The sequence below is a fragment of the Magallana gigas genome, chromosome 8, assembly GCF_963853765.1.
Source record: "Magallana gigas chromosome 8, xbMagGiga1.1, whole genome shotgun sequence".
Taxonomy (NCBI): Eukaryota; Metazoa; Mollusca; class Bivalvia; order Ostreida; family Ostreidae; genus Magallana; species Magallana gigas.
In genome coordinates, this window is record NC_088860.1 from 50,645,980 (window position 1) to 50,662,097 (window position 16,118).

Below are 16,118 nucleotides of genomic sequence, written 5' to 3' on the forward strand. Positions count from 1 at the left end.
ACATAAGCTGTTTGAATAATTAGGACTCATTATTTTCCTAAATGGTTAAACCTGATAAGACTGGTGTCACAGTACTGTGAAAAAAAGAAGCTGGATAGACTTTTAGAATACCAATGTTACATGCAAAGAGACAACTTTTAGTAGGGCCTTAAACTTTTAAAATGGGTTTTAAGGGTAAGCGTATCTATGATTACAGAGTATTATGTATCATATAAACGTGTAAGGTGATTGTCTATTATAAGTTACCTACAGGTGCGATTTGATAGAGCAGTGATGTGGATCTTTACTTGTGTCTGTTACCCTTTCGTGTGTACTAAGACTCACAATAAACACCAAATATCAAAACAGTATCTGTCTAATTCATCCACCTATATTGTGTAATTCATTTATTACATATACATTGTTGACAACTACCCTGTGTAATATATTAATTACATTTACAGATGTTGACACCTACGTTGAGTATTTTCTTACATTTACAGTTGTCAAAACTACCTATATATATATGTGTGTGTGTGTTGACAACTAAATTGTGTATCAATTTGTTTTTTTGTTTTTTTACATTTTCAGTTGTTGACAACTACATTATGTAATATATTTACTAGTATTACCCTAAGTCTTCTACACTTCTCTTGTGTTATATGTGTAGGTATAAAGAATCAATCAGTGAGTATTATGAGGGGATCAAATGGTCGGGATGATCAAATTCAATAAAGCCCGAAGGACTTGAAGGGTATTACATGTATTGAATTTTATAACCTCTGACTGCATTTGATTATCTCCTAATATTCAATTAATAATTCTTATTACTTATGTTTTTATAATGTTCAGCAATTTTACAATCTAATATCAGACTAACCAATCATGAAATATGTTGGACTAAACGTTCAAAAATGGTTTGTAGTTATATCACAAAAATTCCAGAAAAAGTAAATTTTTCTAGTAGACCTTGTGCTGTACAACTGTATATAGTACATAATTTTGACATCTTAATGTAATCATTTTATTGCATTTTTATCGTAGTAGTAACCATCTATCGTTTTAATATTTGTATTACATTTTTACATTTACCTACCTGTCACTCATCTCATTGTAGTTGTTGCAATATAACTGTTTTTGCAGTTGTTGACACAATGCAATAATACCATGTATAATACTTTAAATTTATAACATGGAATCACCAACCTCTTAAAATCTCATTGTTCTTATATATAGTAATTGCCGTTGAATGTAACTGTTTTTACAGCTGTTGACACGTTGCATTGATACTATGTGTAATAATGTTATAAAATGTAATCACCGATGTGTTATTCATTCCTTTGTAGTCATTGCTGTTATACTGTTTCTACAGCTGTTGACAGATTACATTGATACCACGTGTAATAATTTTATTACATGTAATCACTGACATATTATTCATAAAATTTCTTTGTAGTCATTGCAATTATGCTGTTTTACAGTTGTTGACAGATTACATTGATACCATGTGTAATAATTTTTATTACATGTAATCACTTACCGATTACTCATCTCCTTGTAGTCGTTGCTATAGAACTGGTTCTTTTTAATGTAGGTGTCTAGTGTTTCTGAGGCAGGACTTCTGTAATACTTGTGGAACTTTGGTCCATCCGCGTCTTTCACGAGGGCCGCTAGGACCTCGGCCTTCTGGAGGAATGGACGATGGAGCTCCCAGTCCATGTTAAGGCATTTCAACACAACATCTACAGGTACAAACATACCGTAAGTAAATTTGGTGAACTTAACTATTTTTTTTTTTCAGGGGGGGGGGTGTATTATCTAGATTTTTTTAAATGTTTTTCATTTTAAATAATTCAAAATTTTAAAAATATTTCTTAAACTTTAATATCTTTCATGATTATAAATACCTTGATTGAGTATATGTATATTTTTTGATACTTTTAGATGATATAAAATGATTAAATCTAAAGCTAACACATCTTTTATTACACAACCAAATTATCAAAATATTTGTTATTTCAAAATAGATCTTTTTAATGAGATCAAAAAAAATATATACTATAAATATCAATACGTATAAATTATTCATTTTAAAATCTACCAAAAAAAAATGACAGAAGTAAAATTATGATTTCTCCATTAATTTATTTTGTATTATTTATGACTTGCACTTAAGAAGTAAAACAGATTGTGTGTCTTCATTCTAACATAAAGGTCATCTCCAAAAAAGTTGATTACTTTATCGACTGCAGCTTTTAAATATTGACAAAGATGTTAATTGAAAAACTTGACTTCATTCCACAACAACAGCTTATTTCTTTCTTGTAGAAAAGGTAAATTAGAAAACAAATTACAAAATATTGACTATGTGGAAGTAATTATGGTATTCTTATATAAACTGTCCATACATATCACTTTCATTAGATACAAAGGCACACAACAACTCGGCATATAACACAGTGTAAAAACATCATTTATATCAACATGTTAATATTGTATTTCTTTATAAAACCCAATGAGCCAGCACCTCAAAGTGTGTAACCTCATTCCTAGGTTAGTTCAAATCTTCTTTATCAGAACCCTTCTAACAACGAATTGTTTCTACATAAACAATAAAACTCCACAAAATAAAACAGGTTAAAACCCCAAAGCACAAAATACATTAAATATTTAACAAACCATATTTTGATAATGGTCCCACAAACCCTACAATAGTATGATAATCATCTTTATATGAAACGACGTAATTGATTTCTTTGCTGTACCAAGCAACCCCTATATAGTGACAATCAGTGGGATAGACTGTCTTTTTGTAAATGGTAATTACAAAAGGCAATTACAATAATTAACTCTGTTTAATACTTTTTCAGTAAAAGTCGACAACCAAAGTAGTTGTAGGTATGGCAATGTTATTGAAAGGGATGGTATGATCCCCATGTGGCTGTACTAAAATTATATCAACATGTTACAAGTTTTTTTTGTTTTTTGTTGAGTTTTTTTTTTTGCATTTTTAAGCTGTTGACAAAAATTGCAAACAACTGTTGTCAACAAAAATAAACTCTGCAACAGTTCATTTTTGACATGATTTTAATTCACTCCTTACAACAGTACTACTAGTACTAAAACTACTGAATGAAAAACGGGGTGTGACAAGGCAAACATATGACTAACTGTAAAAAGGAAAATTCTGAGCAGATGTTAATATGATATGTGAATAAACTACACAAATGTTGAATGAACATATTTATCATGAATTGAAATCGTATATGGGTTGGGCACAGTTATGTACATATAATATCTTATATATCAATGATAATGCCTATTAGTTGTGATAGATACCTGATAGCACAAAATGAGCAGATGACAAACAAGATATAGACAGGAAATACCGGATGTTGATAAGGTCGTTCACTTAGTGAAATGATCTTTTATTTTATATATATATATATATATATATATATATATATATATATATATATATATATATATATATATATATATACTTTACTCTAAAACACACTTACCACCCTGACAAAATGTCTTCTAGCAATAAATATTCACCATCAAATCAGAGCAACACACATCCAAGCCATGTACTATATGTATGATTAAATAATAGGTGTATATACCTCAATAGTTAGTTATACTAAAAAATTAGTTATCAAAATTAAAACTGTACCATGATTACATATACAGTGTCTAGGCATTTTATACATCAATAGGAGTTTTTGTTACTTGATAAGTTGATTGGTGTTATGTGTATTATATTTTGATCTACTTTGGTATAGCTATACAATTTATGATACACACATTATATATTTAAATCCATAGTCATCACCAAATTAATAATTATATAAATTCTGTATCAGCATGCTTCTATTTAAAATGCATGAGATTCACTGTTAGCACTTAATAAAATATGAGATTTAAAAAATCAGAACCATTCTAATAATACATGTAGGAGATGACATGTATATTGTTAATCAAGTCCATGCATAAAATAAGACCAAATTTGATTTTAGTTTCTATTTGTTGTATTTCTTATGATTTTTTAATGAGAAATTCAATATGTTAAATTGTTATTCTGAACTTTGAAAAATGCAGTAAAATAGAGTTTGATATCTGTCAGTAAACATCTTAAATATTCACTAAAATAAAATAAAATATGTAAAATATTTTAAATAAATATAATGTAAGGACTCATCATTCAAAGAGACTCATTAACCTTGAGAATAATGCTGATACAGAATATATCCCATAGTTCCTCTACACAATAAAAGCTAGTTGTCATGGTTACTGGCATTCCTACTACAACTCACCGAAATCAGGGACTTTTTTACCTACACAGCATATGTGATAAAATAACGAAATCAAAACATAATAGACAACTTGGATATACCAAAACTGACTGCATTACTTAATTCATGATGAAAGTTTATCATAGTTTTTTTAGATTAAATTTCTCCGCGTTAATTATGAATCTATTATCAAATCATATTTCCAAATTATATATACAAAGATAAAACAAATTCTATTTTCATAATTATTATAGTGATAACATCAGGTATGTCATCTACTACATGCAGCATGAAGTCTTTTACTGTAAACCAGCCCTTATTTGTGGCAACTTTATTTTAATGATTGTCAGAAATGTACTGGTCTGAGGCAATTCAACAAATTTTCGCCATGAAGATGTGGATTATCTGGAAAATTAGATCCACTTTAGATGACTGGTTTACAGTGAGAAATATTTGCAATGATGAGGCACTCGTAAACCTCGCAAAAAATACTTGCATGTGATTAAGGTGGTATGGGACATCCGTCTCTATTAATGTGGATTAAAGTACATTATAATTATATTAAAATACTTTCTCTGGTTTAGAATTTTCAAATTTTACAAAATTTAACCAAAAAATAGCTTTTAAAAATAACTAGAGAGGTAAAAATTGTAAAACCCTGAGCGGGATTTGAACTCATGACTTACAGATTCGTAGTAAACCCGCTAACCCACTGCACTACGCTATTAGGTGACAAAATTGGCAAAGAAATACGTAATATGATTACACTTCATTTTATTGTTTATTTCGATTAACAATACGTCACAACATTGAGGTGTCCCATTCCACCTTAACAGTCAATTAACAATGAATTTGTTTGGAAAAGAACAAAACTGTATACATCTAAAATTGTCTAATCAAAGCCATAATAAACATTTACGTATACAGGAAAAGTTTTTCACTTTTAATTACTGAAAATTATGATGTTTCATACTGTTATCTATCATAATGTCACCAACCTATGTATCAGACAAGTATTCGTCAATACAGGCAATAATTTGAAATGCAAAGAGGCATTAATTTAATGATGGCTGAAGGTGGGTGGGTTTTTCGAAACCACAACAAATCATAAATTTACATCAGCACAAACCTGTGCAGTAAATTGAGATATTTTATTTACCAGAATGGTTACCCCAAAAGTTCCCTCCCCTGATGTCACTGCAATTGTTTAACCATCCATGAATACGTTCGTGATGAAAGGGTTTCACAGCATATAAAAATATTTTATTAATCATAAAAATCATTAAAAGTCAATTATATAATAAATCAAGATCAGAGGAGACAATCCATAATTTTGACCAATTCTGTTAATCATGATTTGAAATTGTTAATTAAATCTTAATTGGACATTGGAAGTCAAGGCAATATGATACCATACCAGACATGAGTGACCAGGTTATTTGATCAATCTAGCTGAGTTAAACTTAAGGTACTTATTCTTCTAATCAAGAAGACCGATATCATATTAATGATGAAGTATGATTAAGCGGGTATAATGCTGTGATAATGAATCCCTTGTACATGTAATGGCACGTGTCCCGACTTTGTCCTTGACTAGATTGTGCCGTCTTTACATTAGAAGTTTCAGCTGTGTTAATTACAGAGATAGTTCAGCTGCAAATCATAATCATTGCTAGCAAATCTTCATCAAAGTGATTTCACAATTAATACATAGTTATTAAAATAATTATGTTAAGACAGTTTTGATCCGATGAATTTCAAATATTTCTCCTACATTTGAGTTCAATATGTAAAGTTTATATATGATTCTTTGTCTATTAGTATAAGCTATAAAGATGTATTTTTTTATGGATGGATATTTCCTTTACATATAGCTCTTAATAAAATTAAATACATATGCATTTCAATTAAATATTTAAAGCATATCAGATTTATTTATGGCATGAACACAATTTTCTTTTCTTTCTGTGTTTACACTTTTAACGTGCTTTGAATAGACACTTTTGGTTGAAAAACAATTCAAGAGATATTTTTGCTAATTGACGAATATTAATAACAATAAGTAAAGTTTTACCAGGTCCCAGTAGGCTATGGCTTTTTTTGGAGTGATAGAGAAATATATCCTTGGGGGTCGCTGGTCGTGCATTGGACGGCACAAACTTCCTGATGGGGCCAAGAGGGGTGGGGGTACTACAAAAATAAAAAACAAATTATACCATCACAACCCATACACAAACTTCCTGATAGAGTTAAGGGGGCTGGCCTACTACAAAAAAATCAAATATACCATCACAAGTCAACCATTACACAAACTTCTGATGAAGTGTAGAGGTGAATGAGCACAAAAAATGTTAATTAAACATCATAACACTGCTGGTGAATCCTGGACATCCATACAACCCATGAACATTTAATGACATATATATATAGATTGACTTAATTTAGTCACCAGATAAAAAAAACAATACGGCAGATTAAGAAAATTAATTTTACTAAAATTAGACTACTTTGCCTTTGAAGTAGTCCAAAATGAACAGAGAAGAGTTTTGGGCTGATTTTAAGGGGGTTTTTTTGGAATGAATAATAAAGAATGTCTCTATTGGGGGAATTGCGGGGTAAAACTGATCACTGAATCAGAAGGAGCTACACAATGCAATAATCAATCAAACTGTAGCTTAATTGATGATGGCTTTGAATATAAAAGGTTTTCCAATTGAAATTCATTCCTTCAGGGGCCACCATAGAAGAATCACAGTATCACATATGTAGACTGTCCCATGTTTTACTAGACTATTTTCTAAATTTCATTCCAATTAAATGCTGTCATTTTCAAAATTTTGATGGCCTAGAACTTTACTCTCTTATTTTTCCTCGGAAGAGTAAACAATTGATTTCATTGTTGTGAACTTGCAATTATTTAGCGTTTTTTCTCAGAAAATTTGCAGTTGTATGGCATGTACTGAACACTTTTTTCAAAGGTCAAAGAAAACCCTTGGTTTTATATTATATAGTTAAATCTGTACTAGTTTAATTCAATGAAGTACCAGTACAGTATACATGTTTTGTGATTACCCTCTAATTCTGACAGATGGGGAGGATACTGGAACAGCGAAACTATCTACAGACACCCTCTGTGGGCTGAACGTTCTCTCAGGCTCCGTGAGTGGCCGATCATCCGTCTGACGGAACTTGTATGGTCCACTGACATCCAGATTCATATTCAGAACTGGGCTCTCAGCTATTAATAACATACAGTAGTAGACTAGAGCATTACATGAACAGGATCATATTTACAACATGTCTTACACAATTTTAACAAGAAACACAGTGGTTTTATTTTAGGTGCTATTATAATATCATATTTTTTTATAAAAAAATGGCTCTTGCAAGAAACTGTGAAGACACAGTAACAAGTTCAGTATTACGTGCACATTAAAATTAAAAAATCTGTTATCTAAAAATGTTTCTGATATCAAGTTCAGAGAGTAAATAGCAATATATTTTCAATAGTTAAAGCTTGTTTACTTATATAGATTGTTAAGCTACATGTATTTACTGGTCTATGAGGTACATGTGTTTATCGGTCTATAAGCTACATTTGTTAACCAGTCTTTAAACAATATGTATTTACCAGTCTATAAGCTACATGTATTTACCGGTCTATATAAGCTACATGTATTTACCAGTCTATAAGCTACATGTATTTACTGTTCTATAAGCTACATGTGTTTACCAGTCTATAAGCTACATGTATTTACCAGTCTATAAGCTTCATGTATTGACTGGTCTATATAAGCTTCATGTATTTACAAGTCTATGAGCTACATGTGTTTATCGGTCTATAAGCTACATTTGTTTACCAGTCTTTAAACAACATGTATTTACCAGTCTATAAGCTACATGTATTTACCGGTCTATAAGTTACATGTGTTTAATAGTCTTTAAACTATATGTATTTACCGATTTATTTACTGGTCTATAAGCTACATGTATTAACTGGTCTATAAGCTACATGTATTTACTGGTCTATAAGCTACATGTATTTACTGGTCTATAAGCTACATGTATTTACTGGTCTATAAGCTACATGTATTTACCAGTCTATAAGCTACACGTATTTACCGGTCTATAAGCTACATGTATTTACCGGTCTATAAGCTACATGTATTTACCGATCTAGAAGCTACATGTATTTACCGGTCTATAAGCTACATGTATTTACTGGTCTATAAGCTACATGTATTTACCGGTCTATAAGCTACATGTATTAACTGGTCTATAAGCTACATGTATTAACTGGTCTATAAGTTACATGTATTTACTGATCTATAAGCTACATGTATTTACTGGTCTATAAGCTACATGTATTTACCGGTCTATAAGCTACATGTATTTACTGGTCTATAAGCTACATGTATTTACTGGTCTATAAGCTACATGTATTTACCAGTCTATAAGCTACATGTATTTACCAGTCTATAAGCTACATGTATTTACCGGTCTATAAGCTACATGTATTTACCAGTCTATAAATACGACTTTTACAGTTCTGTATACTGACCAGTGATGATGTTGACCAGGCTGTTGTTATAGTTCATGTGGACGGCTTTTATCGCCTGGGAACTTCCCAAGAGGTCACTCCCCAAGGACTCCGGGAGTCTCCAACGATTCGTGCTACCAACCATTTTCCTCACTCGACATCTGGGTGTAACCGGGTGCTGAAAGAAAAAGGTTAATTATAAAGATAATGTAAATCTACATTGTATATTTGTATTCATGAAAGTAATCACTAATTACTCTTTCTTTCTTTCTCTACTGTAACTATCTTCATTTCAAGTTCCTTTTTTTCTTTTGTAAATTTAAACCGATCTCTCATTTAGGAGGGTCTGATTTTCCAAAAAGGAGTACACTCTGTACACTTTTGTACATAAAGTGCAGCGGTGTAGTTTTTAGGTGTACACCGGGTGTACACTTTTCTACACCGAGTCAGGGGCATGTGTTATTGAGGGCTAATTTAGCCCTGAAACCAATATGGCGGATAAATGTTATGACTTAAGAAACTTGACAAATGATTTTAAGTAATATAACAGATTAGAAGGTGCATATAAAATGTCTTTGTTATGAAAGCCAACAAATTTGTACTAACGCGTTTGTTTTATTGTATATATACCAGAAAAAAGCCTTAGAATGTCACTAAAATCAGATTCTCTGCAAAAACTGCATCCTTTCAGAATTTCTGCCATATTTATTCTTAATTTCCCAACACTATGTAACTACACCATCAAACTGCACTTAATATACAATACAAATTTTTTACACTAGTGTATAGTATACCAAATCAACAGGCATCATCCTACTAACATTCTCTCTCTTTCTCTCTCTCTCTTTCTCTCTATCTCTCTGCTTGTCTCTCTCTATCTCTCTGCTTGTCTCTCTCTCTCATCAATCTTATGAATACTACAATTATATTAAATAGCAGTAGAGATCCTTTGTGTAGGACATCAATATGCTAATTTTTAGAATGTTATATTTCCATTCTTATTAATTCTCTGCAGGAAAAATCAATAGGATGAAATGTACTACATTCTAAAGTATGCAAATAAGTACTGAGTTTAGTTGACTATGACTATTCATAGCTCAATGACATCAGAGTATAGTGACCATTCAGCCATTTTGGGAGAAAGCTATGTCACAAATTTACATTTCTGTATACCTCACTAATAAACGTGACCATTGTGGGTGAGATACAGAGGAGGATCTCATTACTTATAATTAGCAATGCTGTAATATGAGCAAGTATCCATATTCATTACACTGAAATCTTGGCAGCTTAGTAAGCTACTATGCTGTGCAACATGAAAAATAGTTTTTGACCTTGCTAAGAGAATATTATACTGTTTAAAATGAAAGAGATGGGAAAAAAAACTTAGGACTTAATCAAAACAAATCTATGAATTTATATAATCTTATATATCTGTTGTTTACCAAACGTTTCAATTTGATACCAGTATTACAAAAAATATATCCTTTTTAGAGATTGAAATAGATTTAATTAGTTTTGTATCGATTTTTGTATCATTCCATGAAATCAAAAAAAAATTTTTTTAAATAAGTCATTTACTTAAAATTTGTGAAACGTAGCCCTAAATTAATGATATGATGTTCACAAGACTGGAGTGTTATGAATTTAAGATGACATACAATTTAGGAAATGTTCACAAATGAGGAGCATTTTCCAACACACCCCCCCCCCCCCCCCCCCCCCCCCCCGTCATTATAATTCTTCAGTGGATGGTCACACTGTCAGGTCAAAAGCTCATCTTTAGTAACTTTGGAGTGATTTATGATCTCTTTGTATAAATGAATTAGCCAAGCATAACAAGACAAAACTTAGAAATGTTGGTGATGGAATCTATAACTCTTTACTATTTAAATGTAATCAATTTTCTGAAAAAAGCTATAACTTAGTCATAAAATATTTCATTAATCAATGACGTTTGATAAAAAATATAGTTTCTAAAACCATTGCAAGAATCAAGCATTAAGGGCAACAAAGTTTAATGTAGTCGGTAAAATTTCAGTTCAGATGATCATAAAAAGCAAAAAACAAAAAAACATGTGGTCAGTCATGTGTGGATCTTTGAAAGGGGGGGGGGGGATTCCCTAAAACAGGCATTGGTCCTCCCCCACCCCACCCCCTGGAAAATTTTTCTGGATCTGGGCATGATGGTACTGCCATAAAATTCTCTAAGGAAATGGTACTGACTCTTTGCTCAAAGTAATGCTGTCAATTTAATTATTCTGTCGATGCATTAGGACTGTCAATGCTTTCAAATTTACTTTTATTACAGATATAAAAGTTCTCTTCTCCATTATTCATGAATACATTTGCTTATTTTATTGTGTATATTTAAAAAATTCAATTTCTAACATTACTTTACATTTAAAGTTGGCTTACATGAAGCAAATGAAAATTATGCATATGTTATGAAAACTGCTTTGAACATTTTGTAGGCATTTGAACTTGATCTGTTGAATCACGATCTGAAGCAGAAACCATGCAATGATATAACCCCACTTTAGTGTGAGCTGATTTACTCAGATTTATAGAGTGTTTAATGACAAGCATAATATTCAGGGTTATGCATCCGCTGAAGAAAAAACATCACATATTCCTCGATTTTACTTAACAACTTTTAAAAATTAAAAAATATATATATTTTTTTAAATCAAACTCCAACTAAACATGTAAATACTTTTTTTTTTTTTTTTATTCAAACTTTCATGTACAAGTTATTCACATCTTCTTATATATTTAGTTTACAGTGCATACACATCACATATTCACTTCATTTGAGATTTAGAATATAAGTATAATATAGACACAGTCACATACCGAAGATAAAAAAGCACATGTACAGACAAGTGTACTACACCCACAGACAGAAAACATGTAAATACTTGATAAAAGGTTTTTTTTATGCTTTCACATCAAATTGAACACGACATCAAATGTTACTGCACCTATTATTTTACCTAATATTAATTATCATGTTAAGTCAAGGATTAGACAAATTCATCAATGATCGGGGAGAACAACTATTTGAGACAAAGTAATTCATACTTTTTAATTTAATTAACTTTAGAGGAATAATGATTTAAAATTTGGATCAATATTGTTGGAGTTTAGGAGGCTATTTTTTCTTAAAAAGGAGATATCGAACTATCTAGTGGTATATGTACATGTATCATGGTCGCCCAATATTGATCAGCATTTATATTAAAGAACTAACATTGACTTGTCAGAAATCGATATCCCTCTTAAAGGAACACTCGTCTAACAATACATTTCTGTGTAGAGATCCGACTACCTTACACTTTGAGAATTTAATCTTCTCAACTCGAGTTTTAGTGATCTTAAGTGTGTACACATGAACTTGAATACAAACTGTTGAATCGATTAAAGCTCAATTGGTCCACACTTTCTAAATGACTAAAGATATTAAGTTTATACCTGAGTAAATTGTTAGCTGAAAGTCTATACACTTCACTCAAAAAACCAAAAAATAAACCAGTTTGAGTCTCCATACCAATAGAGATATATAGGCATAAGTTTGATATATTATTCAACATTTCAGATACATCAAAACTTTGAGATGAAAATTTAATATTATGGAAAGTATTTAAAAACACCTTGAATTGAAATATGAAATAGTCTTTATGACAATAAAAGATTGCCCTAAATATAGAGTATAATGGTAGATCAATACTGAATAGAAATTTTGCCAAATTAAGGTTTGATGCAAGATCTGATATGAATTTGACGTACACGAATAGGAACAATTGCCAGAAATCAGCGCTATTCAAGATCAGTCGACAGTTCCATCTATTCCATTTGTGTACACATCAGTGCGACCATATTCTCGTATAGTTTTTTGCAATGATCAGATCTATTACATGTCTTGTCTAATTGACTATATACCAATATACAGTCAAACCTCGTTATCTTGAACTAGATGGGACAGGTTAAAAACTTCGAGATATCCGTGTATTCGAGATATCAAGGGTAAAATACTTAAAGTTTAAGTGTCAATGCGACCTAAAAATCACTTCGATATATCCATTGTATTCGAGATATCGGTGTTCGAGATACCGAAGTTCAACTGTATGTTGCCATTATTGCACAGTGCAAACAGAGTAAGATCAATGCCTTGAACACATCAAACTAAATTTGAGACACTGTGCATCGAGTTTTCTTAAGAATCTTTACAAAATCCAATCAGTCACCACTTTGAGAGACCCAGTTTTTGTTCCTAATGATGTAACCGTGTGCGTCCATTCATAGTGATGTTGGAGCTCTAAATTACAAACTTCAGAAATATCAACCTAACATTCTTTAAATACAATCATGTAGTTGGCTTCAGTAATCAAAATTTTGAAACATTCTTTAGATATCCCTTTTTATTTCTGCACATAATAAATTATAGTGTGAAAGTGAAAACCAAACTCACCTGTGTTCAATCTTTTGTTTATAAATTTTGATTTATTAAAATTGTGACATTTTAAAAATCGTTTCGCCAAGAAATAATTAATTAGAGGATTTTTAATTTTATTTATTTCTGATTTTGAATTCATGAATCAGAGTGGTTTGAGATTTTTCAACATGTTCAATGAAGATTTATCAAACATTGTTTCAAATTCTTGTTCTTCATTTATTAGATCTATAAAAACACCTAAAATACATTTTCCTTGATGAGCCCACAGCTTATTGACATTTGAGTGATCACAAAAAGAGGAAAAAAACAGAGGAAGAACACATCAAACAGAGATGATAGAGCTTTTATGAATCCACAATCCATAACTTCTAGTGCAAATATTTAATTTCAACTTTCAACACCAAATTCAATACTTTCGACTGATGCTAGCCGGCAGTTGGTAATTGTTTTATCTGTTGACAATTCAACAGGGACTGGTTTTTTTCTTTTATCAATGATTTTGCTTCATTAATTTATTCTGCAGATTGTATAGGGTAGGGAGTCTAAAGGCTTGGTTTTATTGTGTGTGTATTCCCTATTAGCACGTCACTTGGTGCAACCATTAAGTCAGTGTTGATTCAAGTATATAAAGTTAAATCTTTTATGAGATGATCAAACGTGCAGATAATTACACTCCATTATGATCAATTCCAAAAAAAATTTTTTTATCTAATTAACAAGGAATTTCTTTTATTTCCCAACTTTTTAGAAATTGAAAATGCATGCAATTGGGATTCCTGGTAAATTCTGATCGAGGCAAATGAGTTTGCCTAGTATGTATGTACTACCAATCAAACTATTGAATATATTCCACAGAGTAAATATCAAATTTATTTAGCTGTTTTTATTTTGTGAATATATAATAATATATCACATTGATTCATTTTTGCGTTTAAAATGTACTGCAATTTGTAGCTCTCAAACCATCCCCCCTTTTAGTTTTCTTCTTTTTTGGGGGGGGGGGGGGGGATGGGGCTTCAGATGAAAGAATAATATCGAGCTGCATTATTGCAGCGTGTTCAAAATATAATGCACTTTTATTTCTTTTTTCGATGCTGTAGCCACTGGGTGCATTAAACTTTGACCATCCATAATATACAACATTTACATGTAGAAGGTTTTAAAAAATATGATTACTATAAATAAAAATACATTTCACTTGGAATACAAATTAAATGTAGTAATTCCAAAGATCAGATATATTACCGGTAATAAAAAAATCTACAAATTTTGGAATGAAAATGAAAGATTTGATGGTGTTTACTTTTATCAGTGGATGAATACAATTGTTTTCATTCACCACTGAGTAAATCAGTGGATGTATAATTATAGACTAGAGCTATAACCTCTCTATATTGTTGAATCAATGCTAAATCAGGGTGCTGTGTTCACATGGCAGCTTACATTGGGCATATTCAGTTACAGTGTAAAAAGAAAACGTCATATTGCTTGAAAGTTTCACAAAACTGGTCATAATGTTTTTAGTTGGAACATACCAATTTTTTTGTTTTTAATTTCATTCAATTATGAATTTTGACGTGACACATCTATATTGTAATTACATGTTTATTGTGAACTTGTATTCATGGAGAGAACAGAAAAAAACTGAATGTTGTTTCCTTCACAGAAATAAAATATTAATCTAAAAAATAAATAGAATCCTACCCGTTCGGGAATCCTGGCGTCGACTACTACCCCCATCAGTGCGGAGAACGGGGCGTCCTGGACCGACCTGTAACATTGTCAGAATTATATAGGTGTTCATATCATATTGTTTACACAACAGAAGCGATATATCAAAATGAATAATCAAATTCCTTTTTTGAACGTATAACATGTTCAGTAGATGATAATCAAACAGGTAATGGAGATACATGTAAAACTATTTAGCTAACATGACTGTTGTATAGAGCACTATGTTGATATAATTAATCACTTTATACTTGGCACTGGTTAATTAATAAGTCGGAAATAAATATTGCAAATACATAAAATTCTTAATTAATACAACTTGTAATAATAAAAGTATCATTAAAACAAATTTTTAATATGTACATACATGTATGCTTCATACTGCTACTAGATAAGCATTGATGCATACAAGGTAAAAGAATGCAAACTGATTTATGATGTTGCACATAATTTTTTTTAATCTGGATTAAAACTGATGATTTCTGGATCACACGTGCCATCGTATTGAATATTGATGGTATACTTATAAGCTTTTATCTTTATTCAATCTCCTTGTTTGTATATTGTTCTAATACCTAACTTATTTCAAATCCTTTCCTGCCAATCATGAAATTGCTTATCAATTCAATTCAAGGTTTTTGTTTCATTTGATCTCACTTGAATTTCTTCACGATATGATATTAATAGCAGTGTGGAGAAAGAAAACCCCAATATGTGAAGTTGCAATATGTCTGACAAAGTATCCCAACACAATATATCTGTATGCAGCATCATGACTTATATCATATAGTCTCAATCTAATTCTATTCATTTTGTATATATCACTTTCAGATTTAAAGCAAAATATACACCCTCTACAGATAATAACCTTCACACTCTGTGGACAAAGATAATGATATATGCACAAGAAAAAACGGTCAAGTCTCCTGAATAATATATTGGGATCTGATCATCAGAGAGAGATGAAGCACTGATACTCATTAGCATCATCTCAGAGACTCAGGACCTTTGAGACTGGATCTCCGTGACTCTGTGGACCAATTCACAGGACTGTTAACTGATACATCTTAGAATGAGTTGGGAATAGTGTCTAAAGGATGCTTCAGCACCAATT

General features: G+C 31.1%; 1 protein-coding gene and 1 long non-coding RNA gene across 8 annotated transcripts in view; one reads left to right on the forward strand and one right to left on the reverse strand.

Moving 5' to 3' along the window:
- The window catches only part of LOC105344430 (BTB/POZ domain-containing protein 16), a 33,431-nt gene that overhangs the window by 16,883 nt on the left and 430 nt on the right, over positions 1-16,118 (reverse strand). For 3 of the 7 annotated variants that reach the window (XM_066068678.1, XM_066068674.1, XM_066068679.1), the window contains exons 2-8: positions 14,978-15,044; positions 8,839-8,995; positions 7,350-7,515; positions 6,352-6,467; positions 4,299-4,319; positions 2,659-2,685; positions 1,520-1,721 (exon numbers count right to left, since the gene is read on the reverse strand). In XM_066068678.1, coding sequence (XP_065924750.1) covers positions 1,520-1,721; positions 2,659-2,685; positions 4,299-4,319; positions 6,352-6,467; positions 7,350-7,515; positions 8,839-8,995; positions 14,978-15,044 — 756 coding nt within the window. The remainder of the gene's footprint in view (positions 1-1,519; positions 1,722-2,658; positions 2,686-4,298; positions 4,320-6,351; positions 6,468-7,349; positions 7,516-8,838; positions 8,996-14,977; positions 15,045-16,118) is intronic. The other 4 variants (XM_066068676.1, XM_066068680.1, XM_066068675.1 and 1 more) reach the window with 3 other exon arrangements.
- On the forward strand, positions 1,601-15,896 carry LOC136270594 (uncharacterized). Its single transcript, XR_010708411.1, has 3 exons — positions 1,601-1,740; positions 8,825-9,008; positions 15,836-15,896. It is a non-coding gene; the product is annotated as an uncharacterized lncRNA (long non-coding RNA).